Source organism: Juglans microcarpa x Juglans regia, chromosome 7D, assembly GCF_004785595.1.
Source record: "Juglans microcarpa x Juglans regia isolate MS1-56 chromosome 7D, Jm3101_v1.0, whole genome shotgun sequence".
Lineage (NCBI taxonomy): Eukaryota > Viridiplantae > Streptophyta > Magnoliopsida > Fagales > Juglandaceae > Juglans > Juglans microcarpa x Juglans regia.
This window is the reverse complement of record NC_054606.1, coordinates 23,427,194-23,447,295: the sequence shown is the minus strand read 5'-3', so window position 1 is coordinate 23,447,295 and position 20,102 is coordinate 23,427,194. Positions and strand designations below refer to the sequence as shown.

General features: G+C 35.6%; 2 protein-coding genes across 2 annotated transcripts; both read left to right on the top strand.

The window, feature by feature from the left end:
- The first annotated feature begins 6,500 nt into the window (after positions 1-6,500).
- On the top strand, positions 6,501-9,303 carry LOC121239348 (transcription factor MYB46-like). Its single transcript, XM_041136584.1, has 2 exons — positions 6,501-6,977; positions 8,064-9,303. The coding sequence occupies exons 1-2, from the start codon at positions 6,694-6,696 to the stop codon at positions 8,761-8,763; spliced, it is 984 nt and encodes a 327-aa protein (XP_040992518.1). The 5' UTR covers positions 6,501-6,693; the 3' UTR covers positions 8,764-9,303.
- A 2,681-nt stretch (positions 9,304-11,984) lies between these two features.
- Positions 11,985-15,809, top strand: LOC121239345 (dicarboxylate transporter 1, chloroplastic). Its single transcript, XM_041136581.1, has 3 exons — positions 11,985-13,174; positions 14,226-14,447; positions 15,146-15,809. The coding sequence occupies exons 1-3, from the start codon at positions 12,068-12,070 to the stop codon at positions 15,506-15,508; spliced, it is 1,692 nt and encodes a 563-aa protein (XP_040992515.1). The 5' UTR covers positions 11,985-12,067; the 3' UTR covers positions 15,509-15,809.
- The last annotated feature ends 4,293 nt before the right edge of the window (positions 15,810-20,102 follow it).

Below are 20,102 nucleotides of genomic sequence, written 5' to 3'. Positions count from 1 at the left end.
AAAAATATGAGAGACGAAACAGAGATGAGAGAGAGAATGAGGAGGAGCTTATCGGCCTGGAGGCACACAACAGCAACAAGGCCTGTTGTGTCGGCGCCTTGGAGTGTGATAAAAGTGTGACGCTGGTAGAAGAGAAAACAATGAAGGATGATAGAGGCGTTCAATGTTGCTTCCTAGCATGGTGGAAAGTGGTGCTTGTGGTTGGACGGCACGACCTGATGAGAAGGAGGCAGAGAAGATAGAGGACACACAGAGTGAGAGAGAGAGAGAGAGAGAGAGAGAGAGGGGGGGGCGCACGGAGAGGACTGTTGTAATGTTTATTACTTTGCAAATAATTTTTTTTTCATAGTATAGGATTTTTTTATCGTGAATTTGTTGTATATTTTATTATTTTATTTTAGATTTGTATTTTTTGTAGATTTGTATTTTTTGTGAATTTGTGTTTTTTTTTTTACTACTAGGTGGGCAGTGGATGGGGGTGGATGGTCCGATCCCACCCTGCTGTGTGCGGGGAGCGGGGTGCGGAAAGGGGACAACTCTGTATCATGGGTGCGGGTAGCACCTATTGGGGCGATTGGTGGCTGGGGGAATAAAAAGGGAAGAGGGAAATAGAGGACTTGTAAAACAGTGCGTTTTACATATTTGTTTTTCTTTTTTATAAAATTGGACTGGACTTTTCTTGATCGGATTTGGGCCTAATGAGCTAGTTATGACAGTTTCATTTTCCCCCTCCCCACCAAGTAAATGGAAAGACACCATGACCTAGTGGCCAGTGGCATCACACGCGAGAGGATTTTTCTCTTAATGGTTGAAATTAGAAAGTGTTTGGATTAGAATATTGTTGGAAAATCTCATTCTTTATAGGATAGTTATATACTATCTAGCTTATACATTACTTGAATCTCTGTTCAATTAAAATTTCTCAATCTCCCCAATCAATAAGTCTAGTTTACCCTCACCCCATCGCTGTCCTTTGGAAATAAGCTCCAATCAGGTGGAGGAAGGAGCATGGTTTCTTCCCTTGTCCCATTTACATTGAAAACATAAGTTTTCGATCATCTTTCCCATTTTCTTTGCTCTTTTTATGCATCTTTAAGTTAATTTTTAGTTTTGTAGGAAGCCGTTTATAGTCTCGATATGCTGACCTACAATCCACTCCGACCACTAGGCATTATCCCTTCACACTCCTCTTGCCATCCTTGTTTTGGCACCACCATCCTCATCTTGATCAGATGTGCACCCTCATGAGCCACACATGGATCTCAGGCGCTATAACGTCCTCTCCCTCAAATATTCCAAAATGCAATCCATCCGCCCCTGCAACATGCTTGCCTAACCTCTTCCTTTCCCCATACCTCTCCAACCAACCCTTGATGGCTGCCTACCCCAGTGACAGAACAAACAGCCACTATGTGTTGACACCCATGCTCCTCCATTTCAACTACTCACAGTCACTTGCTCCTCCACACTAGTCGAGTCACACATAGGTGCCATATTTAGATTTGTTTTGTGTATATACCCGAACACTCGATCTACTAAGACCTTTGAGATATTTAGCTTCCTTTCCATTTTTTGAAAAAGTTTGTGTGCGCTTTATTTTGTTGAGAATTGACTTTTGTCCACTGCCATATACCGAGAAGGTGTAGGATGTAAGAATGGGAGTTCCTCAACTTTTGCTTTACAATTAGGGCTGTAAGACTATCGGTCTAGACCGAAAAAACTAATCGGACCGGACCGACCAATAAGACTATAGGTTGGTCTCAAGGTGTGGTTTTTTGGGATTGGACCGAGATCGAGATCGAGATCAACCAAATGTGTATATATATATATATTTTTAAATATTATATATATAATATTATTTTATATGGTAGTTGTATAAGTTAATTATGTGATTTTCATCCAAAGGATCATCATTGACTATATATACAATGCAATTATTTAATATTCATTAACCATATATAAAATGTTAAAGATATCCCTTAATTTTAATTTTACCAATTTAATTAATTTTTTGTATTAATTTTTCTATTAAAAAAAGGAAAAAATATGTTCATGGACTGAATCCGACTGATAGCTAACAGTCCAATCCGACAAAAATGATGAACCAAAATTTTGATATGTGACTTTTCCAAAATCGGATCGGACCGATTTACTCCTATTTTTAGTATTCAAACTTATTGCTCAATTTCTTCCGACGGAAACCTCTTGCTGAGGATTACTCAAACTACTACGATGATTAGATGGCTTTAACAACTATCACTATGGCGACCAACAATGGGACTGCGTTATCTATTGGTGCCATTTTCCAATTTATTTTTTGTTTCTTGCATTGTATTTGCTGTTTTAGCCTTTTAGGGTGATTGTCTCCTTGTATGCTTTTTTAGTTAGTTAATGCAATCATTTGTCCATCATAAAAAAATGAGCCTGGTTTACCATGATTTGATCTTGAGAGAATTCTATCTTAGTGAAACTTACACAACATTCTCCATTCATAGTTTAGCATGATGACCCCTTTGGACTTGAAAGTTCATGGATTAAAAAGTTTAAATTTAGATTATGGAGATCATCCATCAGCCCCAAAGATCAGAAATTACATTTGACTATTTTTAATATTTAACCCTTAATTTTCTGTACACTGAAATGGGCTGGTTTTGTTAATAGATTAATTAGGCCTAGCTAGGCCTCTAGGTTTTGTTAATAAATTACATATATATTTTATTGCTAGGGAATGTTTCTTCTTAGGGACCCATTACAGTACTGATCAGTACTAAAGACTTTCAGAAAGAAAAACAGGAGCTGAATTTAGACAATAAATAAGCCCCTTTCTTTTCAAGTTTCTGTTTCAATTAAAGCTCATGTTGTACGTTGAAGTTGTAGAAAGATATGATCAATCCCTTCTTAATTAAGCTCTCCTGTTCTTTTCATATTGAAAGGTACTGATCATCCTCTGATCAAGCACTGCAAAAAAAAAAAAAAAAAAAAAAAAGAGTATATAAGAAGGGGACAAATACAGATTTCATTTTCATGATTTTCTTCTCGATCTCTACCCTACTAAAAAAATCCCTTTGTTCATTTCAGTGCTCTTTTTTTAATCAAATGACAAGTATCCTAAAGGAATATTTCTCGTATGGCCCCTCCTGCATGCATTATGAGATACCCTAGCTATTTTGATGACTTTGATAAGATTGCTTTGTTCCTTTACTAGGTTTTGAAGTACGCAAGGGATCATGGCCAATCTTCTTTCTTGGTTGGTCCAGTACTACTCCTTTCATTCTAAAGGTATATATACATGATTTAGGTCATCACCAGGCTAATAAAAAACATGGGCATGCATGCAGAGCCAAAAGCTAGCTTTGTCTAATTGGCAAATTAAGAGTAAAGAGAGAGCATGGAAAAAAGTGTTAGCTGCCTTTTCAGTACCTCTAATGTACTTCTTACGTACTCTTTCCTTACAGTTTACAGATTTTATGGGTATTTTTTATGGTCTCTTGAGTTTTTTTTTTTTTTTTTTTTTTTTTTTTTGCTTTTTGAATAAAAATGAAGCATCTTGAAGAAACTTTAAGGAATTAGTATGTTGGATCGGGGCTAGCTACCACATTAATTAATGATGATTGACGATATTAATTCTATATTTTATTAATTTAATTTGTTAATGTTGTTGTTGATGATCATTTGCATTTAGTCATGTGATTAATCATGAGATCGTTTGAAAGACAAAGTAATGACGTGTTACTGACAATATAATTTGGAATATTAATTTTAATTAATAATGCTGATATGACTGCACAATTAAGTATAAAATGTGTCAAGATTTCTTCTCCGACTTCATCAAATTAACAAATCCCACATTGCCACATTCGTGCAGATTCCATAATTACTGGATCAGATCTTATAGTACTACGTGTTTGATCCAATCCCGGTGACTCGTGATCTTACATTAATACCACATGATATATTGCCACTTGATCATTTACTAATTTGTTTGTACTGCCTGCCGCCTGCAACCTTTTGGACTTGCTTTCAACTTTTTGGCATCAAGATATATAGTAACTCATGAAGAAAATGTCACGAGAGAACAATGATCATATATATAATAATTATATGTAGGATGAAAATGAGCTGGATATTACAAAATATATATCATAGTACTCACATGATGTGTACAAGATATTAGCATGAAATTAATTAATTAAAAACAAGCCAAAAAGATATATATATATATATATATTATATATATATATATATAGAAGAGGTATTCCAACATATATACACCCAAAAAATGGCTAATTCGAAGCAAACAAACAAACATTAATAATTGAGAAATCATGAGTACTACTACAAACAAATTGTCATGAATTAAGCTCCCAATTTATAAGTGTCAACATGCATTGAGCAGGTGATTTTTGATCAGGCATGCACGTCTAGGATTGATTTGCTGTAATTAAATGCGCTAGCTCGATCTTATATATATAGAAGTTTGGATTAAAGTTTACTTTGTTGTTGAACTGAACTGACGCTTGCATTGATCATATATACTACTCGTGCATCATGTGGTTATAAGAAGGTACACCAAATGTTCAAGATTTAGCCTCCAATGGCTTGAGATGAGATAAATGAAGAAATTTATGAGTCTAACTAATTAATTTCATAAAACCAGTTCTATAAGAGATGATTGCTTATTTCTTATAAACATACTCATGATCACCTTGTCTATAGGCAATATGAGATTATTCCTCAACACCCTCCATCACGTGCATGTCAGTATTTTTTTTTTATCCTTGTCACTGGATAAGTAGTATGGACCTCCATTCGTCTTATGGCAACTTCTAATAAAATAAAGAAATTTATGGGTCTAATTCATCTTATAAAATCAGTTCTAAATTGCTTATTCTTTATAAACATGTCCAAGACCTTGTCTATACATAATGTGGAATCATTTCTCAATAATAAACAACTCAAATTTGATGGAAAAGGAGCCAGAGGGTTTCATGATCAAGAGAAAAGAAAAGGAAGAAGAAGGAGGATTGGATTCTATATATGTGATTGATAATTAGTTGAAGGCGGTCGTGTGGATGTACGTTTGTCTAGTTTAGACGATTCCCATGAATTAATTATAGTCCAATTGATGGAGTGATTTCTTATATTCTTCTTGGATCCGCCAGTAAAAACTTTAATTTCATGCTGTCTTATCAAAGCTCTAACCACCACAAACAGGAGTCTGTTTGGTTCTATCCCTCATAGTCATTAATTAGTTGATTACTAGTTGCATTCCAGAAGGATTTAATTATATACGTGTCCTGCCTTTTGGTAATTTACTGCTAGCTAGCTTTCATGATTCCCATAATGAAGAGATCTCGGATTAGTATATAGTTCGTAATTAGTACGTACTCTTTAAGTTTATTTGGATTTTAATTTCACAAAAGAAATTGCTTAATATTACTGTGTGTATGCAAGAAATTAGGGATGATGTAAAAGTACTACGAGCTTTGTTATTCATAAGCCCTACACATCATAATTTCTTTTATTTTTTTTGTTTTTATTATTCTTAAAAAAATTGAATTCTTCTACTCATCATTCATATACCACACATATACGAACATGTATAGATCGATCCAGAGTACTCCAACGATATAAATAATTACATACTAGTACTCTAATGTTACAGATAATCTAGAATAACGCTACTCTTAATCTTAAATTTTGTCATCCGGACCAATTATATATATTTAGTGATATATGTATGTGACAAATTTTAAGTGATTTAATTCACGTATCACTGCTAAAATGACGATCACTTAAATGCACAATACAACAGATCATGTAATTTTAAATGATAATATATAAAATATAAGAATTGGATATAATAAGGTATATATATTGCCTAATTTTGAGTATCATCATGTGTTAATATTTATAAATTTTAGATCATGGGTGCATGTATGAGAAAGGTCAAAACTCTTTCTTTTGTCTCCTCTTATGGGAAAAACCTTTTAACGTCTTTTACACGTTCTGTTTAATTACTGGCCGAGTGATTCTACTTTTCCTTCTTTGGTTTTCCCATAGACATCAGAGCTTTTGGCATCTTTGGCCATTCGGTATGATTTGGGCCCGTTGATCATGCGCCACGTACATTTATAATCATTTTATTTTTCATAGTATTTTATTTTCTTTTTTTAGAGACACGTGTTGTGTGTGTGTGTGTGTGAGAGAGAGAGAGAGAGAGAGATTATGTGAAGTAGAAGCAAAAACCATGGCTTGGTTATAAAACAAACTTTCGCATATTCTCTTGATGACTACCCTGTGAGTGATGATTACGTAATGGAAAAAGACAAGGGGCTATGGAGTCATGGAGTCAAAGACAAGACGACCACCTCCCTCCCTCTCTCTCTCTCTCTTACAGGTCCCCCTCCAAACCGTTTCTACTCAGACCCATCAACCAACCTATCTCTCTCTTCCCTATATTCTAAGCAAACCCCACAACCATCAGTGTCATCATGATCATTTTTCCCACTTCATGAAGCCTCCTCTCCCTCGGCTCTCTCTCTGATATTTTTCTCTAGCTAGCTCTCATTTTCTCTATAAAGTCTTCACTGACAACATCTAACCTGTTGGGAGAAAAATTACCTATACCCAAAGGGAATATTAATTGTATTCTAGCTGCAGGCCAGGCCATTAGATCATCAGCCTCTCAAAATGAGGAAGCCAGAGCCCTTCTCAGCTGGGAAAGACAGCCATTCCAACAACAAGCTTAGAAAGGGCTTATGGTCACCAGAAGAGGATGACAAGCTCATGAACTACATGCTGAAGAATGGCCAAGGTTGTTGGAGTGATGTGGCTAAAAATGCAGGCTTGCAGAGGTGTGGAAAGAGCTGTCGCCTTCGCTGGATTAATTACTTGAGGCCTGACCTTAAGAGAGGCGCATTCTCACCCCAAGAAGAAGCTCTCATGATCCATTTGCACTCCCTTCTTGGCAACAGGTTCTTCTTTTTTCTTTTTTTCTTTCAAAGATCATTTTTCTTTTCTGCGTGCTTACTTCTATATAATAATAATATATATTATGTTGACAAGATCAGCTGGCCTTTTTTCTATTCATTTTCAGTTTTCTAACCTTTTCTATGCACCAGCTAGGTGTAAAAGATTAATTATAGAAGCTTATAATAGAGCGGTTATGGCACTATGCATATTTCTCTTCATGTATATATGCCATATATATATATAAATATATATTATATCTAGTAAATTAAAAGAAATGTATATGGTTATATAATCATGGTAATCATGTGTATTAGTGTATGACACTAACAAATATTGCATGATGCATGCCACCTATATCTCAATCATACTTATTTTGAAAACTTTTTAAATCTTTAAAGATTCTGCACGAAAAGTTGATCTTAGCCTTGGAAATTAGGAAACGCAAACTGACAAAAACAGCGCATAATCAACCTACTTTTGAATATCATCATCCAAATATCATGACCCTGGTGTTGATCTTTAGCCTGATCTACAATATGAAAAATACGTACATATATATGTAATTTGAACGTTCTCGATCCGTTTCAAGTTTAATATATATATATATATATTCATGCAGCTAGCACGTGTGAGCATATATACTCTCTCAGTTCGTACTTACATACAGATCAAACTTATAAACATGAGCCTCATGTGTGTGTGTGTAGGTAGGATTGTACGGATATTGCATGCATTAAATTAAGGGCCGGTGCATGATAGTTTGGATAATTGAGTACTTCTTTTGGAGGATTAAAGTTGAGAAGGACAGGGGTCTCTTCTGATGTCTACAACTGCTCTTTGAGTTGAAGACACTCTATATATTGACCTATTTTTGTTTAATGATTCATTTAAGCTTTCGTTGAAAACAAGTCTAAAGTTGGCAAAAATAGGAAATGGGTATAATACCTTGGTGTCTGCATCTGCCCTTTGAGTTTAAGACACTCTTGACTTTTTTTGGCATGCAAATCATGCATTCAAATAAAACATTAGTTTTGTGAAACTGACCCTTCCTTGTAAATTCCATATATGACGTTTCTGTTATGAATCAGGTGGTCTCAAATTGCAGCACGCTTGCCAGGGAGAACTGACAACGAAATAAAGAACTTTTGGAACTCATCAGTGAAGAAGAGGCTAAAGACTTTGTCAGCCACAACCTCATCAACAAGCACAAGCGATTCATCATCGCCTAAAGATGGTATGGGATCTGGACTCATGATTTCCATGCAAGAACAAGGCATCATGCCAATCATGTACATGGATTCATCATCGGCATCATCTTCCATGCAAAATATGGCCGGCCTAAACCACATGGTTGATCCATTGCATATGCTTCAGCATGGCCTGAACATGTCCAGTGCATGTACTGGATACCTTAACACACCACAATACATGACTCAAATTGGTGTAGGTACTGGAGATAGTTTTGATGGGGAAAATGGGGCCTTTGGGGGTCTTGATATTGGGTTAGGGGAGTTGTTTGTTCCTCCTTTAGAGAGTGTAAACGTAGAAGATCAGAAAGCTAAAGCTGAAAATACAAATAAGTGGTCAATGAATAACAACACCGGCCTGTATAACACGAACAACATCAGCAATTACAATAACAACATTAATGCTAGAGCAGAAAACTTAGCTCGGGTTAATGGAAACTGTTGGGAAGTAGATCAAGAGCTTAGAATGGGGGAATGGGACTTGGAGGAGTTGATGAAAGATGTTCCCTCCTTTTCTTTAGTTGATTTCCAAATTCAGTAATCGTTTGACACTTCCAACATTCCTTTTTTCTCTTTTTAATCTTTTAGGATGTTTCTTTATGTGAAACTCTTTTCCCTTTTCATAGAACTAGCTCTATACCGAATGATCATCATTGTCATAGCTAGGTTTCATAAGAAGTAAAAAAGATCCTTTTTCATAACAAACTACCCTATATATATGTGGCTTTTGGGTTGCCTTATAGCTAGCTGAGTTTCTTTTCCACTGTACTGTATGGGATCGAGGGTATGAATAAATAAAGGTCAAGCGATTACAGGAGTATATATATAGTGGTGACCATATATAGATGATTCTTGTAAGTATGTATACATTGCATGTGCTATTAGGACAGTAAATTTGGTCATTTTCTGACCATCCGACTATGATCTGTAATAATCTTCTTGCATTGGAATATACACAGAAGTAGAGACAAGATAATTAGCTGGTGTTTGTGTGTATATGTATCATGAGATGTACAGAACATATAATATTGGGGTGAAAGTTGTTATTAGTGGCAGATTATATAGACATTGATGATGAATATATGCAGGCTCTCTCTCTCTCTCTCTCTCTCTCTCTCTCTCTCTCTCTCTCACACACACACACAGAGATATTATACCTACCATACAATATTATTCCAAGCTACCTAGCTAGAGGATCGTTTTTCTTCAAATGGGTTATAATCATGATTTAATTAGTTGAGACGTCCACTTGGAACTGTACTAGTTAAGTCTCCATTAACGAGTATTTAGTCAGCTTGCTTTCATTGTAATTCCAAAAAAAAATATATATATATATATTTTATTAGTTAGTTAGCTTAAATATATGGCTAGTTTTACGGGGCAACCGACTTTTTTCTCCTAATTTCAGTGCTATGATCAGTAAATATAGCCTAAAGATGGCAAAACATGATCATGATTTTCCATTATTATATATATTTGAAGAACAATCAATGCAAAGAGAAATTAAGTAGTTAACCACGTTAACCATACAATATTTCAAGATCAAGTGAATATAAAGCAATCTCTTGGAAAATATAGTTATATGGAAGAAGATAAGGTGCCCATTAATTTTCACTTGATTGACAGATGAAGAAAGTGGTGTTCTAAAATCATTTCCCTTTAGATTTTTAACAGAGACCATAACTGACATACGGGGAGAATTAGTTATTAATTAATTAAATTAATTTCAGAAAGTTGGAAGGTCGTTGTTTTCTTTTCATCATCTAGATGCATGCAGCATGGATTTGTCCTTCGACATTGACAGAGTATGAGTATAATCCTTGTATTAGTATTATATATAGATCAAGTGATAAATAATTTAACGTACTATCTAGAGGTCTCACAAAAGTAAGTTCATAGACTGACATAATTTTATATCATACGTAAGTTTTACTTCACAATAAATATATGACGTATAATAAAATCATTTGAATTTATCAACTTATTTTTATACATTGTAGCATTTTTCTTTGAAAGCTACTCGTGTCTCCATCTGTTTTTAAAGTGACGCACTACATCTTTTAAGAGCATATTAGAGACCTTACAAAAATAAAAAAATTTATTTATTATTTCAACTTCTATTATCATCCTATCATCTTAATGTGGCATTAAATAATAGGTCTACAAAAATTAATCAAATAAAAAGAGAGAGAGGAAGTATGGGTAGATGAATAATGATAGGATTATTATTTTATTACTATCTATTTATTTTTTTTATTTTATTTAATGATTAAAGAAATGAGTATTAATAAAATTATATATTTTTTTAATTTTTTTTAATGGTTAAGAATGTTAAAAAATATTTAAAATAGTAATAAAAAAATAATTAAATATATTTAAATATTACATAAATGAATGGTAATAGAGTAGTGACCAATCACTACCCCTGGGTAGAATGATTGAGAAAAGGGAAATTGGAGGCTGAAGCTGCTGTGCTGAGCTGACTGCTATCATGTAAGTGAGTGAGTGAGTAGAATCCATTGTCAGACTTGTCTTTTCTTACTTGTCGTTCAGAGTAAAACGACAAAATTGAGTGGTGACAGCCTTCATGCAGCCTCATTGCCTCTCCATCATCCTAAAAATCAAAAAGAAAAAAGCTATCTTGCACTGCCACCAGCCTAATTCTGTGGTGCCAGACACACTTGACTCAGCCTCGCCGACTCTTCCCAATGGCACTATCGTCATTCCGCCCATCTCTAAACTAACTCTGGCCGCAGACTCAGATGTCCCAACTGCCCCCCACTCCCCTCCACCGGTCTATTTCTTCAGAATTACTGTCAGAACTCTGGTAACGAAAAGAGATGCATGCGTCAATTTGTTATTTAATATTTATTATTATTTAGATAATTTTATTTTTAATTACAATTCAGATCATGATTATATTCAAAACATAAATTTCTTTTATTTTTACATTTATATCACCTACCAGCTATCCCTCTATAATGAATAGTATTACGTATACATATAATTTATTTATATTTTTAGTTACAAGATTTATTTTTTTAATTTTATTTTAAATTTTAAATTTTATATTTTTCAATATATCAATAATTGACATATATAGAAATAAATTTTTTGTATGTTTTTAATAAATATATTTAACATTTTCCTTATGTAATTATTAAATGATTTGAATGCTGTGGTACTCTGCCTTATTACAAAGGTCTTGCAATTAAAAGTTATAATAATTTTGAGAACTTAACATTTTCTTAAAAACAAAATTTGAGTAATCAAGAATTTGATGGCCTGATAACATATGACTCGATTTTCTAAATTGAAAACTTGAATTTGAAACCCCCCATCCCCTTTATCAAAAAAATAAAATAAAATTTGAGTTAGTTTTATAATTTTATAATTCTTTTTAGATATAATTTGTGTAAAACCATTTTACAACCTTTTTTTTCATTTTAAACTTCAACTTATGGTATTCCATGGCCTATAAAAAAAAAAAAAAAAAAATCATATTCCATCCTATGCTAAAAAAAAAGAAAAACAAATAGATTCAGTACCAGTGATAATCAGCCACGTGTAATAAAAAACAAAAGAGAACACCGGCCGGTGAACCAGAGAGTGCCTGGCGGACGTTTCAATTCAACCTCAAAAGCACGACGTCATTCACGAGACAACCATAAAACAAAAAGTCAAAACCCCCGTATATTCCACACCCTCCGATTACCATCCGACGGTCCACATTTGTTCTTCCTTAAAAACCCCTCACTCACCTTCCTCCTCCACCACAGAGTCATAAACACACGCACAACCTCATTTCAACCTCACTCACCCCGAGATCCTCCGACACATCATACATGGCGTCCATCGCTCTCACTTCCTCCTTCTCCCCGCCCTCCCTCCCTTCCCTCCGCTCCCGAAAACCCACTCCCTTCGCCTCCCAGTTCCGCTCCATCTCCCTCCCACACTGCACAAATGTCTTTCACTTTTCACAGAATATTCCCACTTCCCTTTCTCTCCCTAAATCCCCTCCAACTTCTACCTTTATCAAAGCAAGCCCTAAATTTAGCGTCCGAGCTGCCGCAAGTGCTGGCGCGGTCACGCCTGCCCCGGCGTCTCCTCCATCACCGCCATGGCAAGGCGCCGCGATAACACCGTTGCTCGTCTCCATTGCTACCGGGGTTGTCCTCTGGTTCGTCCCCGTTCCCTCCGGGGTCTCGCGCAACGCTTGGCAATTGCTCGCCATCTTCCTAGCCACTATTGTCGGGATCATCACCCAGCCGTTGCCCCTTGGTGCCGTGGCGCTGATGGGACTCGGAGCCTCCGTGCTCACAAAAACCCTTACCTTCGCCGCCGCGTTCTCCGCCTTCGGCGATCCGATCCCTTGGCTCATCGCGCTCGCCTTCTTCTTCGCCCGCGGGTTCATAAAGACCGGATTGGGAAACAGAATTGCGTACCAGTTCGTGTCCTTGTTCGGAAGCTCCTCGTTGGGGTTGGGGTACAGTTTGGTGTTCAGCGAAGCACTGTTGGCCCCGGCGATCCCATCGGTGTCGGCTAGAGCCGGTGGGATCTTCCTTCCTCTTGTGAAGTCGCTCTGCGTTGCATGTGGTAGCAATGTTGGCGATGGGACCGAGAACCGGTTGGGGTCGTGGCTGATGCTCACGTGCTTCCAGACCTCTGTGATCTCGTCGGCGATGTTCTTGACGGCGATGGCGGCGAATCCGCTTAGCGCCACCTTGACGTATAACACGATCAAGCAGACGATCGGGTGGACCGATTGGGCCAAGGCGGCAATTGTGCCCGGTTTGGTGTCATTGATTGTGGTGCCATTGCTTCTTTACGTGATTTACCCACCTACGGTGAAGAGTAGTCCCGATGCGCCGAAATTGGCGAAGGAGAAGTTGGAGAAGATGGGCCCGATGACTAAGAACGAGATCATCATGGCTGGGACTCTGCTTCTTACGGTATTTAACCTTTTCTTTTTCCTATACTCAGAATTTACTTTTCGTTACTGATACTCTGTTCAATTTATTTCTTTGATTAGAAATTTATCTGTCTTTTGGGTTGGGGATGGTGATTTCGTACTAAATTTGGAATTTTTTTGGTGCTTAGTTTAGCAGAGATAATGATTTTATGCAATGAGCTACTCTTGCGGTTGGGATCTTTGTTTCCTGGCAAGCATAGGTATAGTTCAATTAGTTTTGATTAGATGTCTCCACACATTAGGGTCCACTTTCAACATGTTTACGATTTCGCAGAGTATGAGAGGATTTTATGCGAACCCAAAATGCCTTATTTCCTTAAAATTAAGCTTCAACTACTTGCGAATAGGTCTGATCGTGTAGATGTGCATGTAAAAGTTATCCAGGAATTAAATTTGCTCGAGGTTATTACAATTACTCGGTAGGGGCAGCACTGAAAAAAGGGTACAATAACATTGCTCAGGATTAATTCCTCTTAACTCACCAACCTAGGAAGTTACAGTAAAAGGAGTTGGAGGAGTAAATGTTTTCCATGGAACACAATTGGCTTGGGGTTAGATTTATAGTAAGTTTTGGAAAATTTTAATTGAAGTGACATTGGAATTTTAGGGTGGAGATTGAAGGACATTGAAGTGGGGTGATGCTTTCATTGTATAGGCTTTCTTACTTGGAAGTAATCCAATGGGGTTTTCCATCAGCAAGGGAATTTTGAACCTAAATCTAGTTTTTAATTGATGATGGAATGTGGTCATGGATTGCTCATCACTGCAGTAATTATGGTAAAACCTTCTCAGTCATGGTTTTGCCTATTGGTTGTTGCCAAATTAGTTATCAACTATGAGTTCAATTACTCAGTTCCATTATCATTACAGTTTGAAAAACTTTGAGAGTTCATACCCCTCATTGCGTTTAGACAGGTGTGTCTTCAAGTTCATGCTGGTGTCCTTACATATGTAGTGCTATATTTGTCTACATAACTTATCTCTGTGTTCTCTGAATTAATACTTCTCTCTTCTGTTCTCTATCATATCAGGTGGGGCTCTGGGTTTTTGGAGGGGTGCTGAATGTGGATGCTGTCACCGCAGCCATACTTGGATTATCTGTGCTCTTGATTACTGGGGTTGTTACATGGAAGGAGTGCTTAGCTGAATCAGTTGCTTGGGACACCCTCACGTGGTTTGCTGCGCTCATTGCAATGGCTGGGTATCTCAACAAATATGGTCTCATCTCCTGGTTCAGCCAAACTGTAGTCAAGGTATGTTTTTCTTTTTCCTTACTGGTATTTCATTGTTTGTCCCTTTTCTCAATAATGTCAAGATATTTTGCTGAAATTAAAATGCTAGCAATTCTCTGGGTGGGTTTTTTAAGGAATGGCTTAGAGTGGGTAAATATAAAGGTAGTCATGGTGCTAAGTCCCACATTGACTATTTACCAGCTAAAATTTGGCTTTACAAGTGATTGTAGGGAAGCTTCAAACTGATTGACTGGTCTTTTTTAGGTTATAGCACCAGATGTGGTAAACGTTTTCCCCTGGTCTTACATAACATTACCAAACAAGACTGATCTCTTGTTCTAGTTTCTATTCCAAAGAAGAATGCTAAAAATAAAGTTCTGTAGATAGTTTATTCCACCATCCACTTCCATAAGAGTCGGCATGAAGCCTTTTTATTTATTTTTCCATTATAGAATCTAAAATAATTTACTCTTATCATATGGGTGAATATACATTATTCTAGTTTCTGCTTAGAAATGCTGCCTAGAGATCTAAATGGTAACTTAAGCTGAACTTGCCTTCGGGAATCATGTATAATTTTACTTGCCTTGTAGTTTTCCACTATGGATAAAAGATATGTCGCCTTTGCATTACCGATAATAGTTTTGACTATGGGATTTTGATGCACATGCTCCATCTTGTCGGTATTATTCATTAACACTATATTATATCTTTTACAGTTTGTTGGCGCATTGGGTCTTTCATGGCAGCTATCTTTTGGCATTCTGGTTCTTCTCTATTTCTACTCTCACTACTTCTTTGCCAGTGGAGCTGCTCACATTGGTGCAATGTTTACTGCCTTTTTGTCTGTTGCTAGTGCTTTAGGCACTCCCCCATACTTTGCAGCCATGGTGCTCGCCTTCCTCTCGAATCTCATGGGTGGCCTTACCCACTATGGCATTGGGTCAGCTCCTGTTTTCTATGGTGCCAACTATGTCCCTCTTGCCAAATGGTGGGGCTATGGATTCCTCATATCTGTCGTCAATATTGTAATCTGGCTTGGAGTTGGAGGGATTTGGTGGAAGGCTATCGGCTTGTGGTAGAAGGAGCTTTTCATTAGAAGTTGGCGACCCAAATTTTAGTAATTTCTGATTTTTGTTCACCCACAGGTGCGATACTCCCTTTCACGTATGCTTTCCAGGGAGGATGTTAGTTTTTTTTTTTTTTTTTTTTTTTTCTCATTCTTAAATCTAGAAAGAATTGATTGGTGCTTTGGCAATCAGACCTGAGGTGGGGAAAAAAAGTATACAGACAAGGTGTCTTCAGAAATTAGAACATGTACCTGAAATTTTGACATGGCATGCATCTCTGCCTGCAATTCATAACACAACCATTATTGGATCCTGGAATAATTTTTTTGCATCCAGAATTACTTTTTTTTCTTGGGGATTTTGTGTTTGTTGTGGTCTGGAGAAAGCGAAGGCGAATGATTTATTGAGCCATACATTGTGTAGCTGTATTAGAAGGCTCTGATTTCTTTGGAGGACCACCTGATTGAAAGGCATCTGTTCCTACTCTCTGGCTCGCTCGCTCTCTCTCTCTCTCTCTCTCTCTCTCTTATTATTATAATTTTGTTATAAAATCTTAAGGTACAAAGGGCGAGGACTGGAACCCGTACAATTGTGTTAAAGTATTTAAGATCAGATCTCGATACTCCAGGGAGAGAGAGTTGGGACTACAAATAAAATTGCTCCATGGTGCCCACTATATATAAAAGAGAAAATATGCACATCAGTTTATAGCTATAGCACACCATGTGCTGAGTTAAAATATATATATATATATATATATATATTATATGAAATATGTAGAGAGTGCAGTTGATGTATAGTCACACTCTATATAAAATTTTCACCGTCAAGAGTTGATACTTTAGAAAATTTTGCAATAGAAGCCAAAACATTGGCCTAGTTTAAATACGTTAATAGTTTTATCTCATCATTACAATTTTTTTAAATTTTTATATAAAATATAATAAATAATTTAATTTTTTTAAAATTTTAAATAATAATAATATTAAAAATAATATTTTATTCAATTTGCTCGACAACTGGTTGAATTTCGCCTCCTTAGCTAGCCTGTTGCTAGTGCTAGCGGCCAGCAGGACAACATTAAATTCAGAAAGGAAAAAAGAAAAAGAAGAAGTAACAATTTGGGCTTAAAGTCAGCTTGCTCTCATGGTAGCCTAGGGGCGAATTTAAAGCTTTAGGTGCAATATTCTACAAAGGGCTATGGCATATGGACGATTTGGGGTAGCAGAGATGATAATTGAGCATGGAAAACAAAATAGAAGTTTGAAATATTTTTCTTTTTCTGCAATAAAAGTTTGAAATCAAAATGTGGAAAATGTGAGGTGAAATTTAAAGCAGCAGCCCTGCATGCGTGTTGTACGTTGTTGAAGCTTAAGAATTTTATAAGTTGGTAAACTAGCTTGGAAAATGGTGAATATTGATTGCGTAGGTGTGAGTATTACGCCTTGTTTTTTCATACAAATAATAAATAATTAGGTGGTTAAATTAATGCCCTAATATTACTGTCATTGATTACATGAGGAGAAATAATCCAGTTTGTAAAAAGATCAGCAAGCTGTACCACATGTAGATAAAAATCTCCTTAATTCGATAACGACATGCCAGAATTCTTGAGCTTTGACTACTTCAAACACAGCCAGAGATGGATATATGCAGCATAAGCTAGCTAGCAGCTTCAACCATTGAGAAAAATGTTTTTTGAACCTGTTTGGGTTAGAATGCATGGTTTGTATGTTTTTTAAACTTCCATGCTTGGAGATATTCTCAGTTGAAATTCTACTGACCGTGTGAGAGAGAGAGAGTGCTTGATCGGGGCATTTGGTCTTAGGTTTTCAAACAGAGCCTTACAATAATTATTCCTTATGAGCCAAAGAATTAGGTTATTGGAGTAATTTGCAGCAAATTAATATATAGGAGAAAGTAGTATACAAGTCCTAACCAGCAAATAGAACGGTAGTCATGAGAATATTAAATGGACGTATTCTCTCTTTTTTGTTTTTGATAGAAACAAACTCATTTTCTCCCCTATCAATACTTGAAAAATTTAAACTATAAACTAAACTACGCATAAGTTCTGAGACTTTCTCAGTGCCCACACACAAATTTCTTTGTGGCATACATTGTCTTAACTCCTAAAACGCTCTCTCCTAATAGAGAAAAAGTTTGTAAAATAGAATTTAAAGCCCCCTTTGTCCTCCTAGAGAGGAAGAGTACGAGACACTGCTATAGATACTAAATCCAATAGGTTGTTTCTATTTTAATAATAACTAAAATAACAAAAAAATTACAAATAAAACACATTAACAACTACAGAGTTACAAGCATCAGCGTGAACTCGGACGTCACACCCATCGCAAGTATTGACATCTCGAACCCAACGGCACGAGCACCTAGCTCGCAAACAATCTCCACTGCGGAGGTGCATGACAGCTACGCATGGAGAAAGAGGTAAAAGTCGTATAAAGTAGAAGAACGATATAAAATATGAAAAATAAGAGGAATGACTTTGAGATTGTAAGTCTCGTTTACAAAAAAAAAAAAAGAAAAACACTAAGATATCAACAATACACGTACCGTACTAATTAATTGGACATTAATGGAATCCTGCGTGGAGCATGATAACCATATATGCTAACTAGCTACTTAATTGCATGCATCGATGGATCGATCATCAACTTCAACTAAAATAAATGGACAGTTTTTGGACGGTTTTGGGGTAGTGGTTCAATGTCACTTTCTCTACATAATATTGCTTTTCGGAGGTGGAATTTTTTTAGGTATAGAGAGAATTATTGTATATATGGTTTAGCTAGGTAGGTGCGTGGAATTGCTGATCAGTATTAATCCTTGAATTATTTGCTTTGCTATTTGGAACACGCGCGCACTAGAGTAGAGTCCACACATTGTATGAGCAACGTGCATGAGGTTCGTTCATCGATAATGGTCTTTTCTTTTTTGAACTAACTTTATAATAAATTAAGGGATTGAAATTAGTCTGAATATTCGACCTCTGGAAACTTCTCACGATGAGAACGATCGAGATCAATTAAATATTGTTAGACAATAATATGTTTTTGGATATAAAGACCATATATGTTCCTGTTACGTACGCTTAAATATTATAAAAATAAATTAGTAAATTAACTTACAAATTAATCATGTGACCCTAGTGATCATGATATGTCAGATGATCTATTTTATATTGCAAAGAGTTTTATATTCTTATGTACCACAACAAATCATATTAATTTGTAAACTTTTATTTTGTGAGATCTTTCTATGAATTAAACATAATTTATCTTTTACATATATATATATATATGTATATAATATTTATATATGTGTGAGAATGATAGAAAATAAGGTGTTTGCTTGAGGTCAGTTAATTCCAGCGAAATGATTATTTACAGTTAAAATGAGTCTGTTTTGATCACAAATAGTCTTTTCGCCGCAATTAAATGACCACAAAAGTCCATTTTTCTTATAGTGTATATAATGCTCGATCGCTATAATATATGATTAATGTGAACAAAGATATTATTGTTGGAATAATTAACATAGCTTTTTTTATGCTTTAAAGATTTCCTTTTTATCAGGACCAATATATCTATATTCTACTCTCTCTCTAGACCTTTTCTTATATATATATATATACATATAAGTTGGGAATCAATGCTCCAATATTATTATTATTCAATTAAGATATATATTATGCTAACGAATGAATAGCAATATCAGCCAGCAAATTATGCTCCAATTGGTCAGGTACTACTTCTCAGTACTGGAGAAAATGATCTTTTCATGATCAAATGCATGGCAGCCTAAAGGCATGCATGCATGCATCGATATTAAATCATCCTAGCTAGCTTAATATACTGCATATGTTGATGAATAACATGACCATGCATGCACATATATTCTTTTTATGGTAGAAAGAGATCGAAAAGGGACTTATACCAATTTGAGAAAACAAAAACAGAGAGAGAGAAGGGACTTCATCACATGCAGATGATGGTACCTCTCAATTAAGAGAAATGATAGTTACAGTTATGAGTGTGTAGATACTGCGTAATTACTTTAAAAAAAATAAATAAATACAATACTTATATGAAAAGAAAAATAATTTTTTAATAGTAGATCTCACTTTTTTTCAAAATAACTGCATAATACTTGCATACTCTACAATTATACTCCTCAATTAATTAAGGAATTCCGTATTTAGTCCGTCAATTAATTTATAAAATTTCCAATTCTACGTGCTAATTATTAATTACTCATCTGCCAATTGCATGTTCTACTTATGTTGTACGTTTTTACTTTTTTTATGAGCATCAGTCACCATTCTAATAATTAATTTGTTGGGTGCATGCATATATATGCTTAACTAGCTAGGGATAATAATGTTATAAGTTGAGAAGGTTGGCCAGGCCAGCATTTAAACTAACTCATTCCTATATACGTACGTACTGATTGAAACTGAGAACCAAAAATTAATTATGCTAAGTATGAATAATTATTAACTTATTATTATTTTTTTTAGTCTAGAAGTGTTTAAGATAAGGATTTCTTCATTTCGAATCAGTAAATTAGTATGGATCGAGTATTT